We start from the raw sequence: 24,088 nt of genomic DNA on the forward strand, positions 1-24,088 counted from the left end.
TTGTCCATAGTCGATCAAATTCACCAAGTTCGAGTTCCGCGATAACCTTTTTTCCGAGAGGTCGGACACCCCCCTGCAATCGGTGACAGACGGTTATCTCATCAATAGCTAGAAACATGGCTGGTACCTTTGATCATGATCATGCATGTTATTATCGTAGTCTTCTGTCAATTGTTCAAATTGGAAATTGGCATTCAAGATGTACAAGTCTGTCGTTGATAATGCCAATGCAAAAATTACTCATAGAGTAACGCGAATTAGATTCCCATTATCTGTTCTACTCCTTGTCGCTGTCGTTCTTGGTTTGCAGCTTATCATTCTCCCCCGATACATATATCAATTATCTCCAGCAGCTACAAAGCTTTCAGATCATTACATATCTCAACTTGAAGTGGGATATTCTAAATGTCTAGATCTACATACATTGCCCAAAGAATACTCTCATTCGGAAATCACGTCACGAAAGAATCCTCGCTGGAACTCTATTCGTGGTCAGAATCAGACCATAGTCTTGAAGAATGCAACTCTGTTCGATGGCAAAGCTCTTCTCAGTGATTTTGTGGATATAACATTCGAGAATGGACTCATCAATTCCGTATCAACAGCTACTAAATCTATCGTTTATGATTCCAATGTTCAAATTGTCGACCTCGAAGGTAAATATGTTACACCAGGTCTGGTCGACATGCATTCACATCATTTCTTGCACGCTTGGCCTGAACTCTCTGTTACAGGCGATGAGAATGAAGTTCATATGGGTCCTCTTACCCCATTCGTTCGTGCAATTGATTCTATCAAGACGGATGACAAGGCAACTGCTATAATCGCTTCAGGCGGTATTACAACTTCCCTTCTCATCCCTGGCTCGGCAAACATTATAGGTGGTGAAGGAATTCTTGTCAAAAACTTCGTTCCTGGTGGTGAAACTGGTGAAGAAGTAGTTGAAGAAGTCTTATTTGAACATGGTGTACCTATCGAGGAGAGGAGAAGATACATGAAGATGGCATGCGGCGAGAATCCGACAACTGTCTATGATCATACCCGAATGGGTAATGCTTGGTTGTTTCGAAAGCAAATGACACGAGGAAAGGAGCTAATTGAAAAGCAAGATTCTTGGTGCTTATCAGCTGCTGCGGCGTTAGAAAGTAGAGATCCTGCCACCATTTCAGCCTTTATGAAGAACGGTGGCTTACCGGAAGAATTAGAGTTGGAATCTACGGTAGCATTATTGCGAGGTAAGGTTGGAGTTAACATACATTGTTATGAACCTGAGGACCTTGAAGACATGATTCATCATAGTAAGGAATTTGGATTTCGAATTCAAGCATTTCACCACGCCCTTTCAGCCTGGAAAGTGCCCGAGTTGATCAAGAGTAGCGGAGAGTAAGTTCTGAAAGTATATTTGGAGTGGCTACATTCTCATAGTGCAATAGGAATATTACCATTGCAACCTTTTCCGAATTCGGGTTTTACAAGAAGGAAGCCTATGATGCCAACTTATGGGGCGGGAGTATTCTAGCTGAGAATGGGGTTCCTGTTGCATACAAATCCGTCAGATGCCCTTCTCTTATGGCATATACCAAAGCTAACATTTCAAAGGATCACGTTTTCGAGTTTACCAATGCACAATACTTAATGTATGTCTCCTTCAATTCGTTAACATGAAGCCACTATTGATACATAGATATATCAGGTTCCAAGCCGCGACTGCACATGCTTTCAATCTCTCCGAAGCTCTTGCTTTGCAATCCGTAACTAGTGTGCCTGCAAAATCGTTAGGAATTGACTACCGGGTCGGATATGCACGCCCTGGTTATGATGCAGACCTTGTAGTGTGGGATTCCCATCCGCTTCTCGCCGGATCTACACCTTTACAGGTTTACATTGATGGAAAAGCTACTCTGGACCCTGTCAAAGTCGCGGAAAATACAGCTGAATATTCTACCGAACGCACTTTAATGAAACCAAGATCGCGAATTACTCAGATATCGAAACAAAGCTCGTGTAGCAAATTAGACAACTCGGAACAAATTATTGCTGTTACTGGAATTAAACAAAGCTATTTGACGCCACATCAGGATGTCTCATCAGAAACAAGTAACCTCACGATGGTTTTGGATGGTGGCAAAGTTGTCTGTCTAGGCTTGGAGCAAGAATGTGCTACTTTACTCCGTGAAGACACGACTATTATTGAGCTCGAGGAAGGTGTTGTAATGCCAGGGCTTACTGCATACTCACCCAGTCTAGGCTTGGCAGAAATCCTCGGAGCTTCTGAAACCTCAGATGGCTCTCTTGACAAAAGTCTGGCTCTGTTGCAGCCAGATAATATTATCCACGCCAAGTACGGGATCCATCTGGATGGACGTGGATTTTCTAGGGCAAGACTTGGTGGTGTTACCCAAGTAATCACTACACCAATTTCTGAGACATTCTTTGGTGGTGTGAGTACGGGTATCAAAACTAACGGTAAACACAACATCCTCGATGGTGGCATCTTCCAGGACGATGTTGCTTTACACTTTTCAATTGGTCAAATGGCCAAACGTAAGTCTGGTCTCCACAATATAAGTTAAGGACACTATTAAACCATATATACAGAATTCGAGTCCATACCCACAGTATCCTCCGCCATAGCAAAGCTGCAAGATGTTTTGATCAAGAATATTGGCAAAGACAACGTGTTTGACACTGTTGCAAATGGATCATTTCCATTAGTGGTACATGTGGATAATGAAGTTAGCTCACCTCTCCTCATTTGATATTTTGAAACTGACACTTAGAATTACAGTATGATATCCTCCAGCTCATCAAACTAAAGAACAACCACCCACTGTCCCTCAATCTCGTTCTTCTAGGCGGAGCGGGCGCTCATCTTGTAGCTGAAGAAATTGCAAAATCCAAAACACCACTCATCCTGACCCGAAATCGCGGTGCCCCGGATATATACGAGAAACGCAACGCTCTCTCTGGTCCTCCGCTAACACGTTCTCCTGCTGCAGTTCTTACGGACGCAGGTGTGTTTTTTGCATTGGCAATTGAAGGCGAAGGCAGTAGGTTTCCTGACTCTATTTCCCATCATTGATCAGCCTTAAATGGTCTAACTAAACTTACAGGTGAATCACATATCCACAATCTCGCGATTGAAGCGGGTTGGGCAGCTAAATATTCCAGCCTCACAAAACGCGAGGCTGTGGACTTGGTTTCTCGTAATATTGAGAAAATTCTAGATCTGAAAGTTACAGAAGAAACCAGAGATTTCGTGATTTGGGAGGGAGATCCATTACAACTGGGGGCAAGTGTTGTATTTAGTATAGAAGGCGGAAAGTTGGGAACATGCTTGCCCTTGTCGAATTGATACCTACGTTTTACGCCGACAAATCGACCAGCACGACCGTTATTTATCCCTAGATAAAGAACATTCTCATTGTCAAATAGCATACTCAGAATCTCGCAATAAATGTAAAAATGTATGTGGGAACCAATGTGCGACCATCAATTGACCCAATGGCCTCGAGCATGTCGTATTTTTTTGTTTCAAGAATGTTATTTGCCTGTATTTTGCTCAAGTTGGTAGTAAAATCTCTCATTTTTTCATCTAGAACCTGGCCTTCAGCAACACTCGTAACCTATCAGTGGTTCCTTCCCGCCACTGCATTTGGCCCCGGCCCAAACCCAGTACTGTTTTTAGAAGTCTCAATGAATATTAAGCGCCCGCCTATACTGTTGGAGAATTCCCGACGTCAGATCAAATTTGTATAAATAAAATTATTTGACCCGTAGTTAGGAAATCAGAATTTGCATCAAATGCATCTGGATAATCACATATTATACCATCTTATCAAATCCGAGAAATCATGAATGTTTTACTGAAGAAAAAGGATAGAAAATCTGCTACGCCCAGTACCACTAGCTCGGCTAGTTCATCAACACACAACAATGTGACATCGACGAACGCTTCATCCAGTACCAAGGTCGGAAGTACAGCTTCTCTGAAAGGCGGGTCGGGCTCTGAAAGCAATAAACATCGCATTCACAAAAGTCATGATGGATCCACTAACTCATCTAGCACCGTAGTAGGTAGCTCATCAAGCTCCGCAGGGGGGGGTAAGGCAGATTCTGGCAATAAGAGCCATCGCGAGAAAGATAGCAATCACGGGCCTGACAGCTCATCATCTCAAGCTTCAGTAACGAACCCAAGACCAGAACTAAAACGTGCACCTAAGAGTTTACTGTCGAATATCTCTCTATCACGTAAAAAGCTTGATGCTGAGGAAAAGGAGGAGGATAGGAGACTTGAAGATAAACATAGACTTTTAGAGAAGCAAAAGCACAAAGATTACGATTTCGTGGTGGCATACAACGCGGCCGAGTTAGAGGACAGAAGGTATCAGAATGCGAAAACCCGCCTGAAGACTCTAGAGGACGAGTTGCAGGAATTAAGGTATCAGCAAGCGAAAACCCGCCTGAAGACTCAAGAGAACGAGTTGGAGGAATCAAAGTATCAGCAAGCGAAAACCCACCTGAAGAATCTAGAGGACGCTATACTCGCGACGGAAGAAGAAAAGAGACAGCAAGAAAATGAAGTGAAAACTAAAAGGAAAATTCGTAATAAAGCGGACGAAGAACACCAAAAATTACTCGAAGAAGACAAAGAAATAGCGGTCAAACAATTGGATGTATTGAGCGAAATGAGCAAGAGCAATTCTTACAAGGTTAAAGTAGAAAAAGCAATGAAAAAGAAAGAGGAAAAGTATCAAAAGTGGGAAATCAAACGGGATGAGAAAGCCAAGAGGGCCAGAGAGGCTGCAATGCAGGCGGAGCAGGAAAGAATTGCAAATGATGAGGAGAAGGAAGACGAAAAGACAAGGAGAAGAGGTGAGCTGATAATGGGCAAAGATCAATATTTTGATAGGTCACTGTATAACCATAGTACAAGGAAAGTAGGAAGAGGCGGGGAAAAGGAAAGGGGAAAAGGGAAAACTAACAATACTTCTCAATCCTGAATGAGGTGATGTTTGCCCTTCAGCGCAGATGAAGACAAAGCTAGTGTCAGGTTCCGGAAATATAGCTATTAAAGAAGTATATGCGTTAATTATTCCACCTCTCAAAGCAATTATAGTATACTATACATGATTTGTGCCAAGTTGAACTTTTTGTTCCTATCAACTTTTGGATATCAGACCCATCTTAACCCGCTAAGTTCTAGAACATAAAACCTCCATTTCCTGCTCTCACTCTTAACCGCATGTGTACCACCCGAAACTTCTATTTTCGAGTTCTACTACGTAGGCTTCTTATCCTTCGGTGCCGCTACTTCTAAAAGCCGCACAAAGTGCTGCATAGTGGTGTGTCAAGTCCAAGACGTTTTGCGGTAAGCTTGTTGCTTGAATAATACTCCTCACCTTTACAGCACCTTCATCTTCTATCAGTGTGCGTATTGTGTACAGCAATTCTGGTGAGAATTCCGAGTACCATCTGTATTGCCAAGTGACCAGTCTAATAACACTAGCAACTGTGTCCCGAGTGTTCTTGTTCTTCTCCAATTCGGCGAGAATTCCCGCCAATGCTTTGGGAGAGAAACGTATTTGAAGACAGTTGCGATAAGCTTCAACAGCTTCCGGCTGGTGATGAAGTCTATCGGCTAACGAGCCGAGAATTTCCCATTCCTCGGCCGATTTCTTGTATTGCATTTGTTGTGCACGGTACTGAGCCATTTCAGTTCTCCATATAGTATAGATACGAAGGTCTTCATAGAGAACCATGAATAGACTATCAAGCCAACGCTCACAAAGTCTCTTGTTATTGAATCTGGAAAGTTGTTCTTCGGTGGTCTCGCTCTGCTCAACGTTAGCGGATTCATAGGGAATTTTCGATCGTCACTCACATCTTCGTTACCACTTTTCACTTCTTCTGCTGCAACTGTATGTGAAGGCTTCTCTACAGAATCATCGGCTCCGTTACCATCCTCGGCGTTCGGTTTAGGAGCTGCCGAATCGCCATTCGTACTTTTTTCGTCGTCGGAATGGTCATCACCATTTGCACGAGGACCTGGACTTCCTCTCAGTACGTCGGTGCTTGCACTACGCTTAGTGGATTCACCTTGTTGACCAACTGGTGGTTGTTTTTCACTTCTATACTCCTCTTCCATGACGAATACATTACTCCTAATCTTGAGAAGTTGATCCCAGCCAATCTTTGCTGTCATTTCTGTTAAGATACTATAAGCGCGCTTGAAAGTACCTTTATACATAGCGGCACGTAGATTTAAAAGGCTTTGGTGAACTTGTTCTGATAACCTTGACTCCGGTTCACTATCGATCTCATCTAACCTAGTCTCGGGAAGGGTTGGAAGGTGGATTTCCTTAGGCTCTGGCATGTTAGGTGCATCCTTGTCTTGATATGTAAACATGGGGCATGAATTTAGAGTCGTAAGAGCATTCTCCCAATCTTCCATTGCAACATAAACTTCAGCTAAGCGTGCCCATGTTCCAAATTCGCTCGGCGCAGCAATGGTACTTCGATCTGCGCAACCAAGGGCCATCTGTAATCTTTCAGTCTTGAATTCTGGCTTGTTGGGGTCCATTGCCTTCTTTTTCAAAAACCCGGCTTGAGTATCAAGCATAACATAATCCATTGGCGACTGCTTCACAGATTCATGTAATACTCTAACGGCTTGTACCTCCTCATTGCCCATAAACAGGACCTTGGCTAAAAGAGAGGAAACCTCAATATTTCGGGTTCGAAGCTTTTCAAATAGATTAATTCCAGAGGCGTATCGCCCAGTGGTTTGAAAGTATTTTAGAAGACCTGTTGTTAAATGGTTCGAGACATTGTTTGGTACCTGAACGATCGAATCGGATCCAAGTTGCCAGCCTACAGAAGTTAGTCTTGGATTTTGCCCTCACATCAATTGGCATACCTCTAAAGAATAACTGTTCGGCAGCCTGGAGGAATCTATGTTCTGTCTCCGTCGTGGTCACTGGATTGAATCTCCTAACTCCAATTATCTTTCGAATGGTGTCTCCACTTCCATCATCCGCATATGAATATGCCCGAAGAACACTACACAAGTATGTTTCCAACCATAACTCATCGGTTGTTGTCCTCTTGTCGCCTCGCTCATCGATACAATAACTTTCAACGCTTCCTGGAATTGTGACATGGACGCGCATATCCAATCGAGAAAAGGCATTGTAACAACTAATAGGGATTAGTAACACTCCGCATTGACAGACTTCTAAACCGACCAATATACGCCCTCAACTATCTTTGTCGTAGACTGATGATTTTCTTTGTAGGTAAGGGTATTGATATATGCCGCTAAACTTGCAGATGATGATGCATCGACGCCGGTGACATGATGATATACACCAATCTGCTTTCCTGGATTTCTCGGGGCTTGCTTTATCAATTGGACTAAATCTGGTGGGCCCAATTCTCTCAGAGCTGCTAGAACTTCAGATCGCGCATCGATGGATTCGTGAACGATCTCTTCGGTGATCTCAGGAACAGCTGGCGCAACCATCTTATCCTCTCACAGGGCGAACCTGTCTTGTTGGTGTTGGTAAATATCGCTGTGCGAATTGGAATGATTTGTGATTTTCAGAAAGCTCAATTCTAGGATATGTCTTGAAATTACTAGAGACCTGAACAGTGATAGTGGGGGTTTCTTGCGGTCGACAACTTTGTGGTTGGTATACAAATGTAAACACCTCATCGGCAGGGAGCTCAAGCCACACTTCAGCCTCGCCAATTCATCGCCATCAGGCTGTGCTTAATCAGCACACCCATTGTTTTGCAGGCACGGATATGATAGAGAAGATTTCACGACAAACAGTGCCTCGCGATTTGAAGGAGAGCCGACCATCAGGCGTAAAAGGCTGTTCCATTGTAGAAACTGCTTTGGATACTTTAGAAGATCTGATTATTGGCTCTGAATTGGGGTTATGGATAGAGAAAATTACCTAATTTGGTCTTGCAAAGTTGCATCCATTCTATTGTTTATCAAGGGCTCAAAAGCCTAGCACTATATCCAGTAGTCCAGTGGTCCAGATGCCTATACTCCCTTCATTACTACTTCATGGAATGGCCTTCTAAGCCAGAGTTTGCTTCTTTGTATTATCTCATTACTTGCTCGCAATGCTTCAAGTCGAATGTGTAACTTCACAAATCATGTCCTCAAATTGTAGTCATATTGGGCTGTTAACATGATATATCTTTTAATATGTTGTTTTCCTATCATACATGATTTGATTTCTCTAGAATTGTATTATACATTTTTAATACTTCCTATTTACCTTTGAGGTTTTTTAACCAGTTTTTGAACCACTCCACAGAGAAATAGCCTGTGATCCAGCTCCCGTGCTTTCGTGTCCCCTTGCGTATTGGTGTCCCCAGAACCTTTTTCTCGGCCTTACTTAAAGTTGGCACATACCTGCTTTCTCCATCAACATCTTCCCACCACCTTGAGATGGGACCGTTAAAACCCATTGTAAGCATCGTGCTATCTTTAGGAACCTCTTGTAAAACAAAATTCCTTTACCATTCTTGACCCTGATTCAACCCTCTCCCTAAGTCCATCCATTTCGTAGCCACAAATGCTAATCCTTCACCCCCATAACCGACGAGATTGGCATGAAATTCTGTCCCACAAATTGGGCACTCCCATTGCATGCCGAAGGACAATAGCTCTGCCCAGTTTCTACCTCCACAGAGAGGTCCCATGTGCCCGCATATAAAAATGGGATCCAACCATTGTTCGCAGTCATAAGTTCGGTGATGGTCATAGAGTAGTCTAATAAAATAACCTGGATAAATGGAAACGTTTAAGGAATCTAGAAGGTTATGAGGAAGCAAGTACACGTGCTGAGAACGGTAAATGATTCGGGCCTGTGAGTTCATGCGAAATTCATGAGTGATGCAAGGGTCATTTGGTTGATGGCGATGGTAGTTAATCAACTGATCTCCTGTTCTGCCTATCGAACGTAGCTGAAGTTGTGAAGATTCGTATTTGCCTTCGTTATATAACTTCGCAGCCATTTGCATTTCACTAAAACGGAATTGCGCGTGAATATATGACTCCACTCCAAATTTCTTATCATGCTCCCAACATTTCCTGGCTGTCGTCGAGGCAGATGGTTCATGCAGCTTCAGACATGTGTGACACGGGATGTATTGCTCGTAGTCCTTGCACAGGAGATCAAGTAGATCAGTAGTTTCCTTCGGAGAATTCTTGACGACGTCAACGATTTTAGTCCAGTGTTCTGGACCGAGGGAATTCTTCAATTTGAGAGAAGTAAGAGTGTATGCTACAACCGAAGATTTTGGAAGGTAGGCAAAAATACAGTCTAAGATGTCATTGGGGAGGATAAAAATCGCAGCGTTCTTCGGGGCATAGACAGCACTCTTTCGTATTGGAAATCTGGATATTTCTTCCCGAGGTGTAAGGTTTTTGGTGGTAATTGGCTCTTCGTCTTCAGACTTTGGAATCCCCGTTTGCATTGGTGTGACATACACATAGCTAATTGTGCAAATCTGCCTTCGATTGTCGATATGGTAGGTAGTATTCTCCCCCTCTTTACGAATCGCTATGCCACATTTTCCGTCTACAGAGTTCGCCGATTCTTGTATTACTTTATCATATATATATCTAATTTTCCAAGCCTCACTACCAATTGTGATGATGTAATAAGTATTCACCAGAGGTTTGTGTTTTGGTATGAGGATGCTAGGTTTCCTGTTCCGAGATCGAAAACTCGTTGCTTCTATTGTGGTGGTATCATCCACGCTCTTGAAGTTCCAACCAATATGATCAACATCAATAGAGTAGTTAGTGTTTGGGCAATATATGATTTTGATGGTAGAAGGTAAATTTATTGGTCCGTAATACGGTTCTTTAGACATGATGAAAGATTGTCGTCGCCGAACGATGTGTTACTAAATGTAAGAATAGTTTGAAGGTCTCGGCAAGTCAAAAATCAAACTGGATGAAGTGGAATTGGACAATTTATATGTGTTCCCTGTATCATGTGATCATTCTTCAACTAAACCTAGCTATGATTTAAAGATTCAATTAGGAAATATAGTGAACTAGTGCAGTACACTAAGCATCTAGTCTATGATTATCTGACTAAAATATGATGTTTGCTCGCTTCTTATCACCCAAACTCCTACAAGTCCCAGTCTAGTACCGGTGTAAACTATCAACTTGCATTGCGATACCACTTGTCAAATTCATACGTTCTTCTCTTCTCTTGTCATTCATACTACCTCTCAGACACCCATTTTCAAGTAGAAACTACGTGTCGTCAACTTCAGTCCACGCTATCACCATACCCACATTTACTTCTTGATTCTCCAACATCTCATCCACCGCTTTGTAAGAATACGTCTTGAAAATAAAACTTTTCTTCTCCTATTGGTCTTTTCTCGTTAATAAAGCTCACTCCGGTGCTCAAAAATGATAGTTTGGATTATCACAATAGTATAAAAGTAAAATTGACCTATACCAACTATGAAATTCAAATTGAATTACCCTGGCAGATACCATCTAGTAAGTCCTTCAGCAACATCATGTTATCTAAATATCTACTCCATAGGACTACCAATTGCTATTTACCCCAGTATAAACAAAGTGTGTTAGAAGGAATTTTTCTTCCAAATCTCTTCCCTTCTCTTTTCCAATAATTTAATATACTCGTCTCACTTTCCTCACAAATCAAGATCTCGTAGCGACTGACAACGAGTAATAATCACTTATACCTACCTTTACCTAACAAAGACGATGAAAACTCAAGGAAATGAAAACAAGTCAGGACCACAAGCCGTGAGATAAGAATTCTCTACCGAAAATTTCGAATTCACACCTCGTAACTCTCAATAGATCTCTCAGCAGATCAAACATATAACAAATCAATCTATCCAGATCTTTCGCACTCATCCCCATACATACTGAATATTGTACAACGAACAAAGAGCTGATAAGAAGTCTATACATTCATATGTAACCTATATACCCGTATACCAACATCCAAACAATCCATATTCCATATCCCATATAACGTTAAACCACAGCATACCCTATTCCAAACTCTCACCTCACTCATCTATCTACATACATACTCATACCCATAACCCCCCCCCCTTAAGCCCCCCTACACAAACAAATATATCAATTTTCTACATCTACATCCCACCTCCATTCCCCTCAGAAAATTCACCTACATTCTCACAATCGATTAAAATTTCCAAATACGTCTCAGATTCAGGATTGAATGAAGATCGTGATCATCATCGTGATCGTCATCATGATGTAATTCGTAACGAGTATCCAGAATTCTATAATATATATCCTTCTCAGTTTCCTAACCCTAACCCTAATTCAAGAAGAAGGAGGAGAGGAGCCAAGATTGGCGATCGATCGCTACGGGGATATTTAGATTTACAGGACCGGATATCCATCGCCCATAGAAACGCCCTAATAAGAACGAGCGAGAGAAACGAGCGAGACAAGAGAATCGACATACGAGCGAGACCATGCACTCATGACTCATCAGTCATCAGGCACTTAAAAGAAAAGAAAAAAAAGCATAAAGAGACGGCTCAGGCGGATAATATAAAGCTATACTAGACTATCCTAGAGGAGACGATCCTGATTATCCATGTTATACAGCCCATATACGATGTCATCCTCACATATAACACCACACCATACAAAAACCACAATCCAATCCAATCCAATCCACAAAATAGTTTAATACACCCACCAGGCCCCTGTCTCCCTCCCCCCTCTCTCTCCCTCTCGCCCTCTCGCCCTCTCCATCTCCATCTCCAAAATCCCAATAACCCCTTATTTACATTTACATATTTACATATGTACACATTTACACATTTATACATTTAAATAAATACCTACAAATCCAATTTATATTTCTTATTTTCCTTATTTCCTTATTTCCTTATTTCATTTCTTCATTCATTCATTTCCTCATTCATCATTTATTTTTCATTACACCACAGCACAATATATAACTACTTCATACAACCACTACCACTACAGACAGTACTACCAATTCTTCCCCTTCCCCTTCCCCTTCCCCTTTCTCTTCTCTATTCTTCCCCTCCCTAGACTCAACCGACCACTCTCCTTCTCATCATCGACTCTCCTTCCCATCATCGATCCATCGATCAATCTATTAGCAATAAGAATTACTTCCCTCAATCACCAATCACATGATAGATCTGGTCTCAAAATCTCCCATTACTTCTAGAATCCTCACACCGATATCATCATCACAAGTTCGTTCCTATGTCTACCTATTCAACACATCAAAATATAATCACAATCACAATTATCAATTCAAATATAACAAAGTCAAAGGCAATAAACTCTTAATTAATCTAAAAGATTTTACACAATCGTCTTTTGCCTTCCTTTGAATCTCAAAGGTTTGTTTCCTCACTCCTCCATATCATTCGTTATGAGTGAGGGACGATCAAAATTATCATATCTTTTCACCCACAACAGCCCTCAATTTCCCAAGTCCTCAATCTATATAGCCCATCCATGCATCAAGTTCAATCCCAATCCATTCCATGCAAACCTCCCAAATGGTATAATAAACTTTCTTACTCCCACCCCCTTCCACAAAGACAAGAAAGTAGAAGACAATCAGATCCATTCCATTCAATTCAATTCCACCCTTCACCACTCGAAAAAAAAAAAAAAGTCGGAAAAAATCGAGTAACAACTCAGGATATCGAGAACCCATCATAAAATCATTTCGTAAAAGGAAAAAAAAGAAAAGAAAAATCCATCTTTGTATCCAGAGCCCCAACTGATATTGAACCCCCTTGACCCAAGCATGCCCTTTTTTTTTTGTTACGAAGTACTTGCCACGTGCAAGCAAACAAGCCAAAATGTCTTTTTGACTAAACCCATCTTTGTAGGAGAAAAGTTGAAGTGTGGCGTAGCTAGCCAGGAGATAGTCGAACCTCGACGGCAATAGAATTTTCCCTCCTTCCTAAAGTAACCCAATCTTTCATGAAAAGATGTCAAATTTGCGTGCCTTAACCACCTGCATTCCACCCAGATGTTCTCCATGTCTTGGATTCATCAAAATCAGAATAGATTTTATTCGTCATTTGTGAACCAGTGGAAAACATGATTGAAATCGAAAACAAACGCAATCCATCCCGTATACCCAGCCATTTTTGTGCAAGTCAACTCTCCAACATTAATGAGAAGTCGGCGAAAGATCCAGAATAACAAAAAACATAGTACAAGAAGCTTACTTTTTGAAGACTGCTCTTGAGAAGCAAGACCCAAAAAGTAAGAAATAGAAAAAGTCTGTGCATAATTACATTTTGCAATAGCGAGCCCAAACGTGACTGCTATGAATTTTTTGTATAGCTCTGAACTTGAGCACAAAGGTCTAAAAAGCAAAATGTGTAAAGAAAAAGCGAGAAATTCAGTTAGTAAACAATCCCAAGCCTGGAAACCCAAACACCAGACCAGAAACCTTCCAGGTCCCATGCCCAACCCATTTTGAGAAAGAAAGAAAAAAGAAAACAAGAAAATGTCTAGATTCGCTTGATGTAACGCCGTCGAGTGTGGTTGAAAAGAAGTAAAGTCGTAAGATCGAGGCGGCCACCGGAAGGCGCAACGCAACTCGAGATCGTGATAGTCGGACATGAATTCCGTGTAGTTTATTATCGAGTAACCCTTGAATTTGATGAAAGGAAACTAGGTAGACCGATGGCGACACCTCTTTTTGTAAACGTAATATGTGCTTTAGAAAGCCGCTAAAAGGAAATAATTGAAAACAAGAACTTTTGTGACGACAAATATTTATGCCGTGTGTATTCCGGTGTATAGAACTAAGCAGATCGATAAATGATTGAGGATTACTTAACCAACAACGGCTTGGTGTCCTCCATATGCGTGGTGAGGCATGAAGTATTGCTGTTTTCCTTGCGAAGAATATTCTGAAGGCTGAGGGTTCCAGATATTCAAGCTGTATTGGTGAAAGTAATGTGAAGGACTGTAATGGTGAGGGCTATAGTGGTGAGGCCATTGATTGTGGAATCGAGTAGACATATCGGGCATGACATAAGGAGCGTTTGCCGCAGCCATGCACGCTTTCGCGTATTGGCTGTACGCAGCAGCATTCCAATCATATTGAGGAGCCGTACTGGTAGCACTCAAATATTCTGGAGTAGTGACACCCGAATCAGGAGCAGATGGTGGTGTATGCTGAGGGGTAGGATATGAATGATTGGCCCAAGCAGGATGTTCGTAGTGAATGTATTGTTGTCGCTCTTGTGTAGCACTCTTGGGGTAGCCTCTGTAGTTGGCGTTGGATGGACGGCGCGAAACATTGGTATCGATAGGAGCCAAAGGTGTGGGTGGAGCGGAAAGGCGCTCGAGAGTAGCAGCCTTTACCTTCTTTCTGTCTGCAGACCAAAGGCTCCAGTTTGCCAACCATGCTTGGTAGGCGTCGCTGTTATCAAGATCGACATACAAGTTCCACTCGATGGCTTCCAACCAAGCGTGCTCCATGTTGTTGAGTTCGGTCACTGCGATACCACTGACTTCTGACCAGGACTTATTCTGAAAGGTATTATCATCCAAGAACTTACTTCCCAGAAGCAAGCCAACAGTCAAAAGTCTCCACATCGAACCGCCTCTTGAAACAATTTTTGGGTGTTGTTGAATGCGGTTGGAAAGATAGTTCATACCAAGGAGAATGGTCGTGTGAGGAAGACGAGTGGATGAAAGGAGTCCGAGAACGAACTTGCGGAATTCTGGTGCAACAGTTGTTGTGTGGGGATCAACAAGTCTCTGTGTCATTTCTGCCACATAGTCTGTCATGTCCTCGATCTGATATTCCAGATGAGCACATACACCTCCGGGAACCATGACGGGCGAAGTTTCGAGGGGACCGACGAGATTCTCTGGAATCTTGTCGGGGAGCAAGAAGAAGGATTTCTTGCTGAGATTTGTAATAGTAGTAGAAAGTGTGCTAGTTGACCAAGCAAGCAAGCGAATTGACTGATGCTACTAAACAATGAAGCTTCGGATTGAAAGAGATCCTATCGTGGTTGTCGGGTTGACAAAGGATGTTTGTAGAAGAGTGAGGTTGAAATTTATTGTTGTGTATGCGCCATCAATCGATTTTGTTCAAAGTAAAAGTTGATAATTAAATAGAACTTTTGGTATGACTGAAAAGATGATTGCGGATGGGGTGATTGAGAAACAAGTATTCCTTATGGTACGAGAATAGTTGAAGTGGAAAGTTGACGAGTGTTCGGGTAGCCAAACACAAACTTTTGAGACTAATCGAATCGAATGTGCAAAACAGTGCAAAGTGAATATCGAGTCCTTGAAATTCTAGGTTAATCCTTTAGAATTATTAGTAAACATTCAATAAATGTTAATGTTAATTGTGAAATGAAGTCTGTGCTAAGTCTGATACACCAAAATCAAAGACTATGATGATGTGACAAAGATGCGACTTGTATCTGGGAATGGCCGAAGAGGCAAAAATAAATAAACTGGAGAATGTCGAGGAGCACTCCGAAGAGTTGAAAGAAGAGGTCGGAGGATGAATGAATATTGTTGTAAAGAGAGATGATTTGACGTGTTTGACAAGATGACAAAAGGATGGCAATTAATACGAGGGAAGTGGTCAGATTCGAATGATGTGTGTATGTCTGTACGCCGTCGTAGTAGACCATTCGCAGGTTGTTGTGGTATATTCGGAAAGGTGGAATGTGAATGATATGACGGTGTTCCAGGAATCCAAAACAAGCTGAAGTTGTATGTAAAATAAAAAAAATAGAATAAAAATAGTACGAACCTTTTCTTGACAATGAAGTCTTCAGAGGATAATCTTTTGAATGAATTTGAGATTTCTTTCAACCGATGCAACTTCCTTTCGTGATGGTATTGTCTTGTTCCTAATAGAGACAGGCAATGTAGGACCTGTAGACCTGTAGATCTGACGTTGAAATGGGAGCGTGGAAGTACGGGAGTGTCGGATCGTAGAATAAATTATTCGAGGTCGTATATGTTGAGCGGATTGTATGGGAAAATGCGGTAGAGAAAAGAAGATGGAATTTTCAGTCGAATAGGATGGAAATCTTTTGGAAAGAGAAACAGATCAAGGAGGACTTGAATGATTTCAAAAACTTCTCCAACCTATTCAAAGGAAAAGGAAGAAAATAGATGGAACAGAGATGAGGTAGAGGTAGAGGTAGAGGTAGAAGTGGTGGTGGTGGTGGTGGTAGTGGAAAAGGTATTCGAGGTGGAAGAGATGGAGGGAGAGGAAGGGTAGAATATTATTAGGTGAGGGTACCCGTGGGCCGGCGTATGGATATTCCTTTCGACCTTCGAATCAGAGAAGAAGTTGTGAAATCAATTTTTGTGCGTAAAAGTGGAGGAGGAGAATACCTGCAGGGTAGAGAGAGGGTATCCAAGAGAAGAGAGAGGAAAGAAAAACAAATGGAGAAGAAAAGAAAAAAAAAAAAGAGGTAAACTAAAAGAAGAGAAGAACCGAGTTTCCTTTCCTGTCTTTCTCTCCACTCGCAAAATGGACTAAAAGAATCTGGTCGTGTTCTTGTTCTTGTTCTTGTCCTTGTTTACCTCCTAGGTACATATCTTCAGTTCCAGTCCATTTATGCAGAAAGTGGATTTGGGAGAGAAGTCGAGGTTACCTCTTCCCAACGATATCTGTCGAGGCGCTTGAGAGTGATTGGATCATATGGATGATTTACATGGAGACACAGGACCTCCCTAGGTAATTGTCATTGTAATTGCCCATTTTATGATTTATGAATAAAATCGATTCATTCAATGTTGGTAATTAAAACGGGTTGAGCAAGGTTCATGATTGAGTGGCTCAAGTGGAGGAATCCCTGGTAGGTGAGAATGGGTGGTGAGTGGTGAATTGAGTGAAGGGGACTACTAGGTATTCATTACTAGGTATTCATTTACTCGGGGAGATCTCAAGGTGGAAATCATTGGAGGATTTCGTTGGTTGGCACTTGGTGATGACTGGTGGATGGAATCAATTCTTTCATTTCATATGGATTCATTGGTGGATGGATTGAATGGTTTATGTGTCCTGGTCCTTTTATATCATTCCCTAGATCGGACTAAAGAAGTAACTTTTCCTTGGGTACATATTAATTAATTTTTCACATCATCACACATACTCCGTAGACGACGCAGACACCGTGGATAAATCACCGGAACTTGGAGGCCCTGGTCGCTGGTCAGCGATGGCAGAGTATGAATTGGGAGGAAATTACTTTCCATAACATTTCAACGGTCAACGGTCAACGGTTTTAAATTGGGGTGAGGGAGGATAAGATTTGGTTGTTAGAACTTAGATCCAAGGGGCGTCAAATCAATCACCGTGACAACTTACAAGAAGTGGTAGAGCGAGCTGGTAGTGAGTGGTACGGTGGCGGTAGTCAAGGAATGAGGAATGAGCATGAGTAAAATCAAAAATCATGGCAAACCCCGAGTTGAGTTCAGGAACTGTCTACTAGGTAGGTGATGAATCAGAATCAGCATCAGTATCAGTATCAGTATCAGCATCAGTACCATTATCAGTATCAGTACCATTATCAGTATCAGTATCAGTACCATTATCAGTATCAGTATCAGTACCATTATCAGTATCAGTATCAGTACCATTATCAGTATCAGTATCAGTACCATTATCAGTATCAGTACCCAAGTAACATTCACCTCACCCATTCACCCATTCACCCATTCATACTCTGGGTAGTCGATAGCTACCTCGTCCACAACTACGCGTAGTCTTGTTGGAGGCAAAGTAAGCTCACCATCAGGTGCTGATGAGTACTTCGTACCACGGTAAGATTTGCTTCTTTGTCCCAAGCCGTGCAAAGTCAAGACATCATGTAGAGAATTGATGAAATGGGCTATGGATCAAGTATCATTGGCTCCATCGTTCATATTTGTGGGTCAGATCAATGTTCGATTCTTGATTTTGCTCTGTACCAAGGTTCAAATGCCTTAGTAATAAAAGGTTGTCCTCACTCGTCCACACTCGCTCAATGATTCTCTCTCCATCATCCATCTCTAACCTTCAATTACCTTTCATTTCCATTGGCGCAAATGACCAGAGGCAAAACAAGATGTGCCATTGATCTGATCATCGTGTAATGTGTATGATGGTGTTGTTCCCCCTCCCATTCAAGATTTGATACCAAACCTTTTTTACCTTTTACCTTTTACCTTTTACCTTTTGCCTATTTTTGCCTTTCTTCCATGGCTCATCACTCTATTACAAGCTTGCTCACTCACCTAGGTAGATGCGAATACGTCAATCATGACATATCTTCACATCTTGATTGATTAAAATAGGAAGAGGATGATGTTAGACTACTAGGTATACCAATTGCGTCATTGAAGAACCCACGATGTATCCATCCATCCTCCATCATCCAGCGAGTCATCCAGTCTATCCATCATCCAGCATCCATCATCCATCACTCATCCTCCTCTCATCATCCCAATCACAACCCAAGCAGCTAAATGCATAGAAGGAAGGTCAGAGTTATCCAAGTTCCAAGATTTATTACCATTTACCATTTACCATTTACCCCCTCCCCAAACTTGTGAAACCAGTCCATGTGCTTCCCTCACGCAGCCAATCCCATCGGGAAACTATATCCCAATCACAAATTTTAACCTTAACCTTCCCAATCAACTTTATTCATTTATCCCCTGGTGTACTAGCTGGTATACTAGCTAGTATACTAGAAACGGTACGTACGCTACACAATGTACAGATAGAGAGAGGACGCCGGCCACTTTATTTTATGGTGACCAAGAGATGAACTTGACACTCCCAGCGTGGCATCAAAAGGATGGGCCCAGCTGCAAGCCTACTCACCAACATCTCCATATGACTGGTCCCAAATGCGACAATGAACCCCCTCTCAACATTCAAGATGATGCTTATTTTTCATTTTTTCACTTGCAGCTGGGAGCTTGGGCTTGGGCATGGCGAGCATGGGAACCCGTATGCAGTGCCGTAGAGATGGAACAAAAAAGTATGTCGCTCATGATGTAGGTAAGAATACCTACCAACCAACGTCAAGGGACGAGAAGAGAAGGCTGGGGAAAGGGTAAACATGATCCGCTATGATTGTGAAGAAAGTCTCACATCCCAAAAATCATCGCTTATATTGAGTCATTCATTGGATTTCTGGGTTTCTTGGGAGACGGATTTCTCTCCATTGCCCCAGTTACGTATGAATCTGATACATACAAGCAAAAGCCAACCTATTCATTCTTGACCGATACATACGAAGAAAGTATATGTTTCCAATGATGTTTGACAGATCTCTTCAGCGCCATCTCAATTTTCTGAGAATAGTATCATTTTTATGATTGTGGTACAGTGTACAATAGTAATGAATAGACTGGTAAGGAACATGGTTATTTGACTCACCCTATTATATTAATGATTCAATTGATCAATCCAGCTCCATCCATCAATCGCAATCACCCCGTCCGGAGTACCATCTTCATCTCCATCTAATAAGCACCATACAAAATAACAATAACAACGGTAACACCATTCGCGAATCGCGACAACCCTTCCTACCAGTTGTAATTTCCCATCCCATACCAGTCAGTATATTTCTAAACTTAGAATAAATGAATGAAGATCATTTGACACCGGCCGGCTGATGGGAAATTTTTATGCAAATATGCAAATTAGTTATGCAAAGTTTTTGATTTCCAATCCTCGACTTTCTAGACCCCTTGGAGGATTCTAAAGATCCATTAATATTTAATACCGTACCTACCTAGGTATACGGAGTTGCACTTGATCGGGAGAGATTCATCCCTGTCTCTGTCTCTGTCTCTGTCTCTGTCTATCTGTCTGTATACCAATTCAAGATGACATTGACAATTTGACACTCACTAACCTTCTCACTACTTCGGACTCCATACTTTATACTTCATTCATACTTCATTCATATGTACTTCATAGGCTATCATTGCTTGCGCCTTCTTCCCTATCCACCCTGAGGAAAAACGGCGTGTTCATATCCATATCCATATCCATATCCATATCCATGTTTGTCCATATTTATACCGAACCATATCGATTTAGCTCTCTCTGCCTCCTGCAACGGGAAAATTTGCGTGTGTGTGTGTGGAAATGGGGTTATTTTATTTTAGTTTGTTTTATTTTGTTTTATTCGGAAACTAAACTAAATTAAACTAAAGTAAAGTAAACTCAAAAAAAATCAAAAAAAAAAAAAATCCCCACAGCACAAAAACTATTGAATCAAACCAAAGGCAAAGACCAGCTACTGATCCCCACAGAAAACGATTCCAAAGCCATGAACATCAAGAGGTCCAATGCAGTGGCAGTGGCAGTGGCAGTGACAGTGACAATGACAAAGAGGCTTTTGCATCGCAATCGATGTCAATATCATTGTCATTATCATTGTCATCCAATTCAATTCCAGATTTGTCTTCCCCCGATACGAAGGACTCACGTCTCGAGGTACGGTATGTACTCCGTATATACGGAGTATGACAGATGAATCAAACCTATCAACCGGCGCAACTGGCTCGCTCCAGTCAGTACAGTACAGTACAGTATCTTTTGGCGGTATTAGCCTGTCACCACTCACGTACGCTACGCACGCTCAAGCAGCCTCACGTCTCGAGCTTTCCATATGCACCAAATTCACATTTGGGTGCGCGCAGAGCAGGGCTTTGCATGGTGTGGTGTGTATGGTGTTGCATAGCATGAATATGACATTTGGTTAGCTTTTTTTAATAATAAAAAGATGGATTTTTTGATTTTTTGGGATTTGAGGGAAGAAACAAAAATCCTTCAACTAGATACCAGAGTTACTATTGTAGGTGAAATGATGAAAATATTTAATATATCTAGTTAGATAGATAGATATAGATATGATTTAATCTAAATGTAGTATATATGATTTAACCCAATTATGATATGATATAGTATCCCCTAAGATGTTAATCATGGCCGGGAAATGTAGTCTGTACATAAGTAAGAATATCAATAACTTTATAAATTATATCAAATATAAAAACTATTCAATTAGAATTTAAGAATAAAATTCATTAATATAATAACAATTAGAAGTTGAATTATAAATTCATCTATTTTATTTTAAAAATAAATTTGGTGGAGTTTTTAAATCCTATTATATTTCATTATCAAAATAAATACAATTTACAATTTCAAGAACTCTCAGATTACAATACTTTGACTTGACTAATAAAGCATTATAAACAAACCCAGTCATGATTAGTATCTTCGGGAATAGTATAGTCATGCTTTTGTATACAATTTATTAATTTATTAATTCATTTTTATTTTTCCTTTCCTCTTTCAAATACTACACTACAGTCTGTAATAGAATAAACACAACATCGGAGAAAATATCCCTCTGTACCCAGATTATATACCTATACACAGTACGTACCTATTTCTTTTCCCATTCTCCCACTCACTCCCTCCACCCCATCACAAACAAGAATCGAAATCCCAATCGAAATCGGTATTCACACATTACATAATCACTAGCGGATAACGTCGATAAGTGATAAAAATCTTTCGACAGAACAGAGTACAAAGTATACTAGTGGTAATGTAATGTAATATAATATAAAGTTAAAGTAAATTTTCAATGTTCCTATGACTGACTGACTAATAGACCCTGGACCTTCTCGCGGATTATTTTAAAACGTGTTTGAAATTTGAGGCGCTACGGTGTATGAAGAGAAGAGGGTACTGGACTGGACCCTCGAAATTTTTACAAGTCGAGGTGGGTTTGGGGTGAGAGGGAGGGAGGGAGGGGTATCCATCTACGGGCTGGATGGTTGGTAGGTTGATTGTATGGAGTAGGTTTTTGATGATTCTGGAGGCTGGATGATGGATACTGGATGCACTGTATGTATGTATGTATGTACATCTTGTAAGTTGTCCTGCCACTGCCACTTTAAATCTGCATCTAGATCTGGATCTGGATCTGAATCTGTCGGATTGGTATTTATACTCCGTACAAAGTATCTTTCTGGGTCTATCTGGGTCTATCTGCTGGCTGTACAGTACAGTACAGTACAGTATACATATTTACGGAGATATTCTCCTCCGTGAGATTATTGATGTGTGAGTGAAGTGAGTACAGTATGTATGTATAATGTATGTATGTAAGTATGTGTATGTACGATATACGATATATCGAATACGAAATTGTCATCTATCTATCGACTATACAGAGTACACGTTTTTTACGCATAGAGATGGATATCTCTGGGTTGGGTTACCAGTCTCGGTTTCTGGACGGAGTACCAGTACCAGGGAACGTGGACTGTGTGATACCATTGTACTCTTCCATCCCATCCCATACATACGAATGATATATACCCTACCCTATCATATATACATACCCTACCCCAAAATAAATCCCGTTATAACTTATTAAGAAAAATACTCCGATCCATCCATCATCCATTCATCCATCACTCAAGTTTCATGATTCAGCCAACCGCCCGCGGGAAGTATGTGAAATTGTGACTAGGTAGGTGAGTGGAGATGAAATTTTACCTACCCTACATACCTCCGAGGTTATATGCACGGAAATATATGTGATCCTGGAATCGAATCGTAGTCGGTTCTATCTACCTATACCTAGGTACCTATCTATCGTTCCCTTCCTCACATGTTTGAAGCAGGAAGGCACGTGGAAGGGGTGGGAAGGGAAGAGAAGTCACAATGTTACATGCGATGCGGAAGGTGACGGGATTGATTTATTAGAGATTGTCTGACGTTTGGGTTTGATGATGAGGTTGATAGGTTGGGAGGTGGTAAGTAGGTGAGTAGTATGTTAGATTGATTTGATTTGATTAGGGATAGATCTAGAGAAGGGTGGAAATCTAGACTTATTTTATATTATAGTAGATAGATATCTAGGCCTAGTATTTCTCTCGCGAACTCTCTACTCTATATAATTATATTATATATCTAGGATATTATTATATAGTATAATAATAAATATCTAATTATTAAAAGACTCTCGACTCTTAAATCCGTATTCGAATTCGAATCGTCTTATACTTAATACTATCGATATATACTTATCTTCTTATATTTTTTTTTTTTTTTTTTATATTAATTAACGTCTGTTTTGGACCTCCCTAAGGGTATTTAGACGTGCTAAGATAAGGAACTATTGAGCGGCGTGATCGTCGCGACCGAATTTAGCAATTTAACTTCAATGCCAGGGGCTATTCGCTCCTCTGCGGGGCCTTATCTTCTTATATAGATGAAATAAATATCAAATAATTAATTAGAACTAATATATACTAATATATACTTATATATACCTAATATACAATATATAGACATATAAATCAATCCACTCTATAACTAATACCACCTCTCATTAATAATAATAATTAAAAAGTTTCAACTAGCGCTATCATCGAATACTCGATCCTTAATCTCGAAATTTCCGCGTCGGCTCGGAAGTTATTCAATTGTTTTATTGTTTGAGTGGGTAGTTAGCTTTACTTTGCTTTCTTTAGGAATGAATCTAGATTTATTCTTTCTTTCTTTCATCTTAAATCTTAATAGATGAATAGGTAGGGTGTAATCTAATCTAATCATGAATATCAAGTATTGAATAGTACTGTACTGTAGATAAATATCCAATATCACACCATTGGATCGCTTAGCGACACCCCCAAAGGACCCTGAGAATTTCGAATCTTGTGCTCTCGAGTAATTATCGAAAAAGATTAGGAGAAGGGATAATTCTTGTATTTTCCATGATTTGTACGGAGTATGTATGTATGGGACTCGAGGACTCGAGAACTTCAGTTACAGATAGGGAACCTGGAAATCTAGGTACAGAGACAGGTACAGGGTCGGGAAGGAACACATACTTCGTAGGCACGGGATAGTTAGCAGAGGGTCGAAATGAAATTTAAATCGATGAATCAATCGGTGAATCGAAAAGCTTTTTGCGCACGCTGGTGCATTGGTTT

General features: G+C 40.9%; 6 protein-coding genes across 6 annotated transcripts; 2 read left to right on the plus strand and 4 right to left on the minus strand.

The window, feature by feature from the left end:
- Positions 1-199: 199 nt before the first annotated feature.
- EAF02_004539 (uncharacterized protein) lies at positions 200-3,355 on the plus strand (the record flags this gene model as incomplete). The annotated part of the gene is made up of 7 exons (XM_038900587.1): positions 200-1,383; positions 1,434-1,551; positions 1,600-1,637; positions 1,694-2,544; positions 2,599-2,735; positions 2,789-3,050; positions 3,114-3,355. 7 exons carry the CDS (start codon positions 200-202, stop codon positions 3,353-3,355), a joined length of 2,832 nt encoding a protein of 943 aa, XP_038759099.1.
- Positions 3,356-3,854: 499 nt separating this feature from the next.
- On the plus strand, positions 3,855-5,003 carry EAF02_004540 (uncharacterized protein; the record flags this gene model as incomplete). Its single annotated transcript, XM_038900588.1, has 1 exon — positions 3,855-5,003. One exon carries the CDS (start codon positions 3,855-3,857, stop codon positions 5,001-5,003), a length of 1,149 nt encoding a protein of 382 aa, XP_038759100.1.
- Positions 5,004-5,022: 19 nt separating this feature from the next.
- EAF02_004541 (uncharacterized protein) lies at positions 5,023-7,684 on the minus strand. Its single transcript, XM_038900589.1, has 4 exons — positions 7,248-7,684; positions 6,920-7,200; positions 5,885-6,873; positions 5,023-5,837 (listed from the first exon to the last, which is right to left on the minus strand). Exons 1-4 carry the CDS (start codon positions 7,523-7,525, stop codon positions 5,295-5,297), a joined length of 2,091 nt encoding a protein of 696 aa, XP_038759101.1. The 5' UTR covers positions 7,526-7,684; the 3' UTR covers positions 5,023-5,294.
- An 854-nt stretch (positions 7,685-8,538) lies between these two features.
- EAF02_004542 (uncharacterized protein) lies at positions 8,539-9,501 on the minus strand (the record flags this gene model as incomplete). The annotated part of the gene is made up of 1 exon (XM_038900590.1): positions 8,539-9,501. The coding sequence occupies one exon, from the start codon at positions 9,499-9,501 to the stop codon at positions 8,539-8,541; it is 963 nt and encodes a 320-aa protein (XP_038759102.1).
- Positions 9,502-13,909: 4,408 nt separating this feature from the next.
- EAF02_004543 (uncharacterized protein) lies at positions 13,910-14,920 on the minus strand (the record flags this gene model as incomplete). Its single annotated transcript, XM_038900591.1, has 1 exon — positions 13,910-14,920. One exon carries the CDS (start codon positions 14,918-14,920, stop codon positions 13,910-13,912), a length of 1,011 nt encoding a protein of 336 aa, XP_038759103.1.
- Positions 14,921-17,552: 2,632 nt separating this feature from the next.
- Positions 17,553-18,143, minus strand: EAF02_004544 (uncharacterized protein; the record flags this gene model as incomplete). Its single annotated transcript, XM_038900592.1, has 3 exons — positions 17,553-17,758; positions 17,857-17,955; positions 18,131-18,143. 3 exons carry the CDS (start codon positions 18,141-18,143, stop codon positions 17,553-17,555), a joined length of 318 nt encoding a protein of 105 aa, XP_038759104.1.
- Between the last annotated feature and the right edge of the window lie 5,945 nt (positions 18,144-24,088).

This window comes from Botrytis sinoallii (genome assembly GCF_014898435.1).
Source record: "Botrytis sinoallii strain Bc 23 chromosome Unknown BSIN_007, whole genome shotgun sequence".
Classification (NCBI taxonomy): Eukaryota; Fungi; Ascomycota; class Leotiomycetes; order Helotiales; family Sclerotiniaceae; genus Botrytis; species Botrytis sinoallii.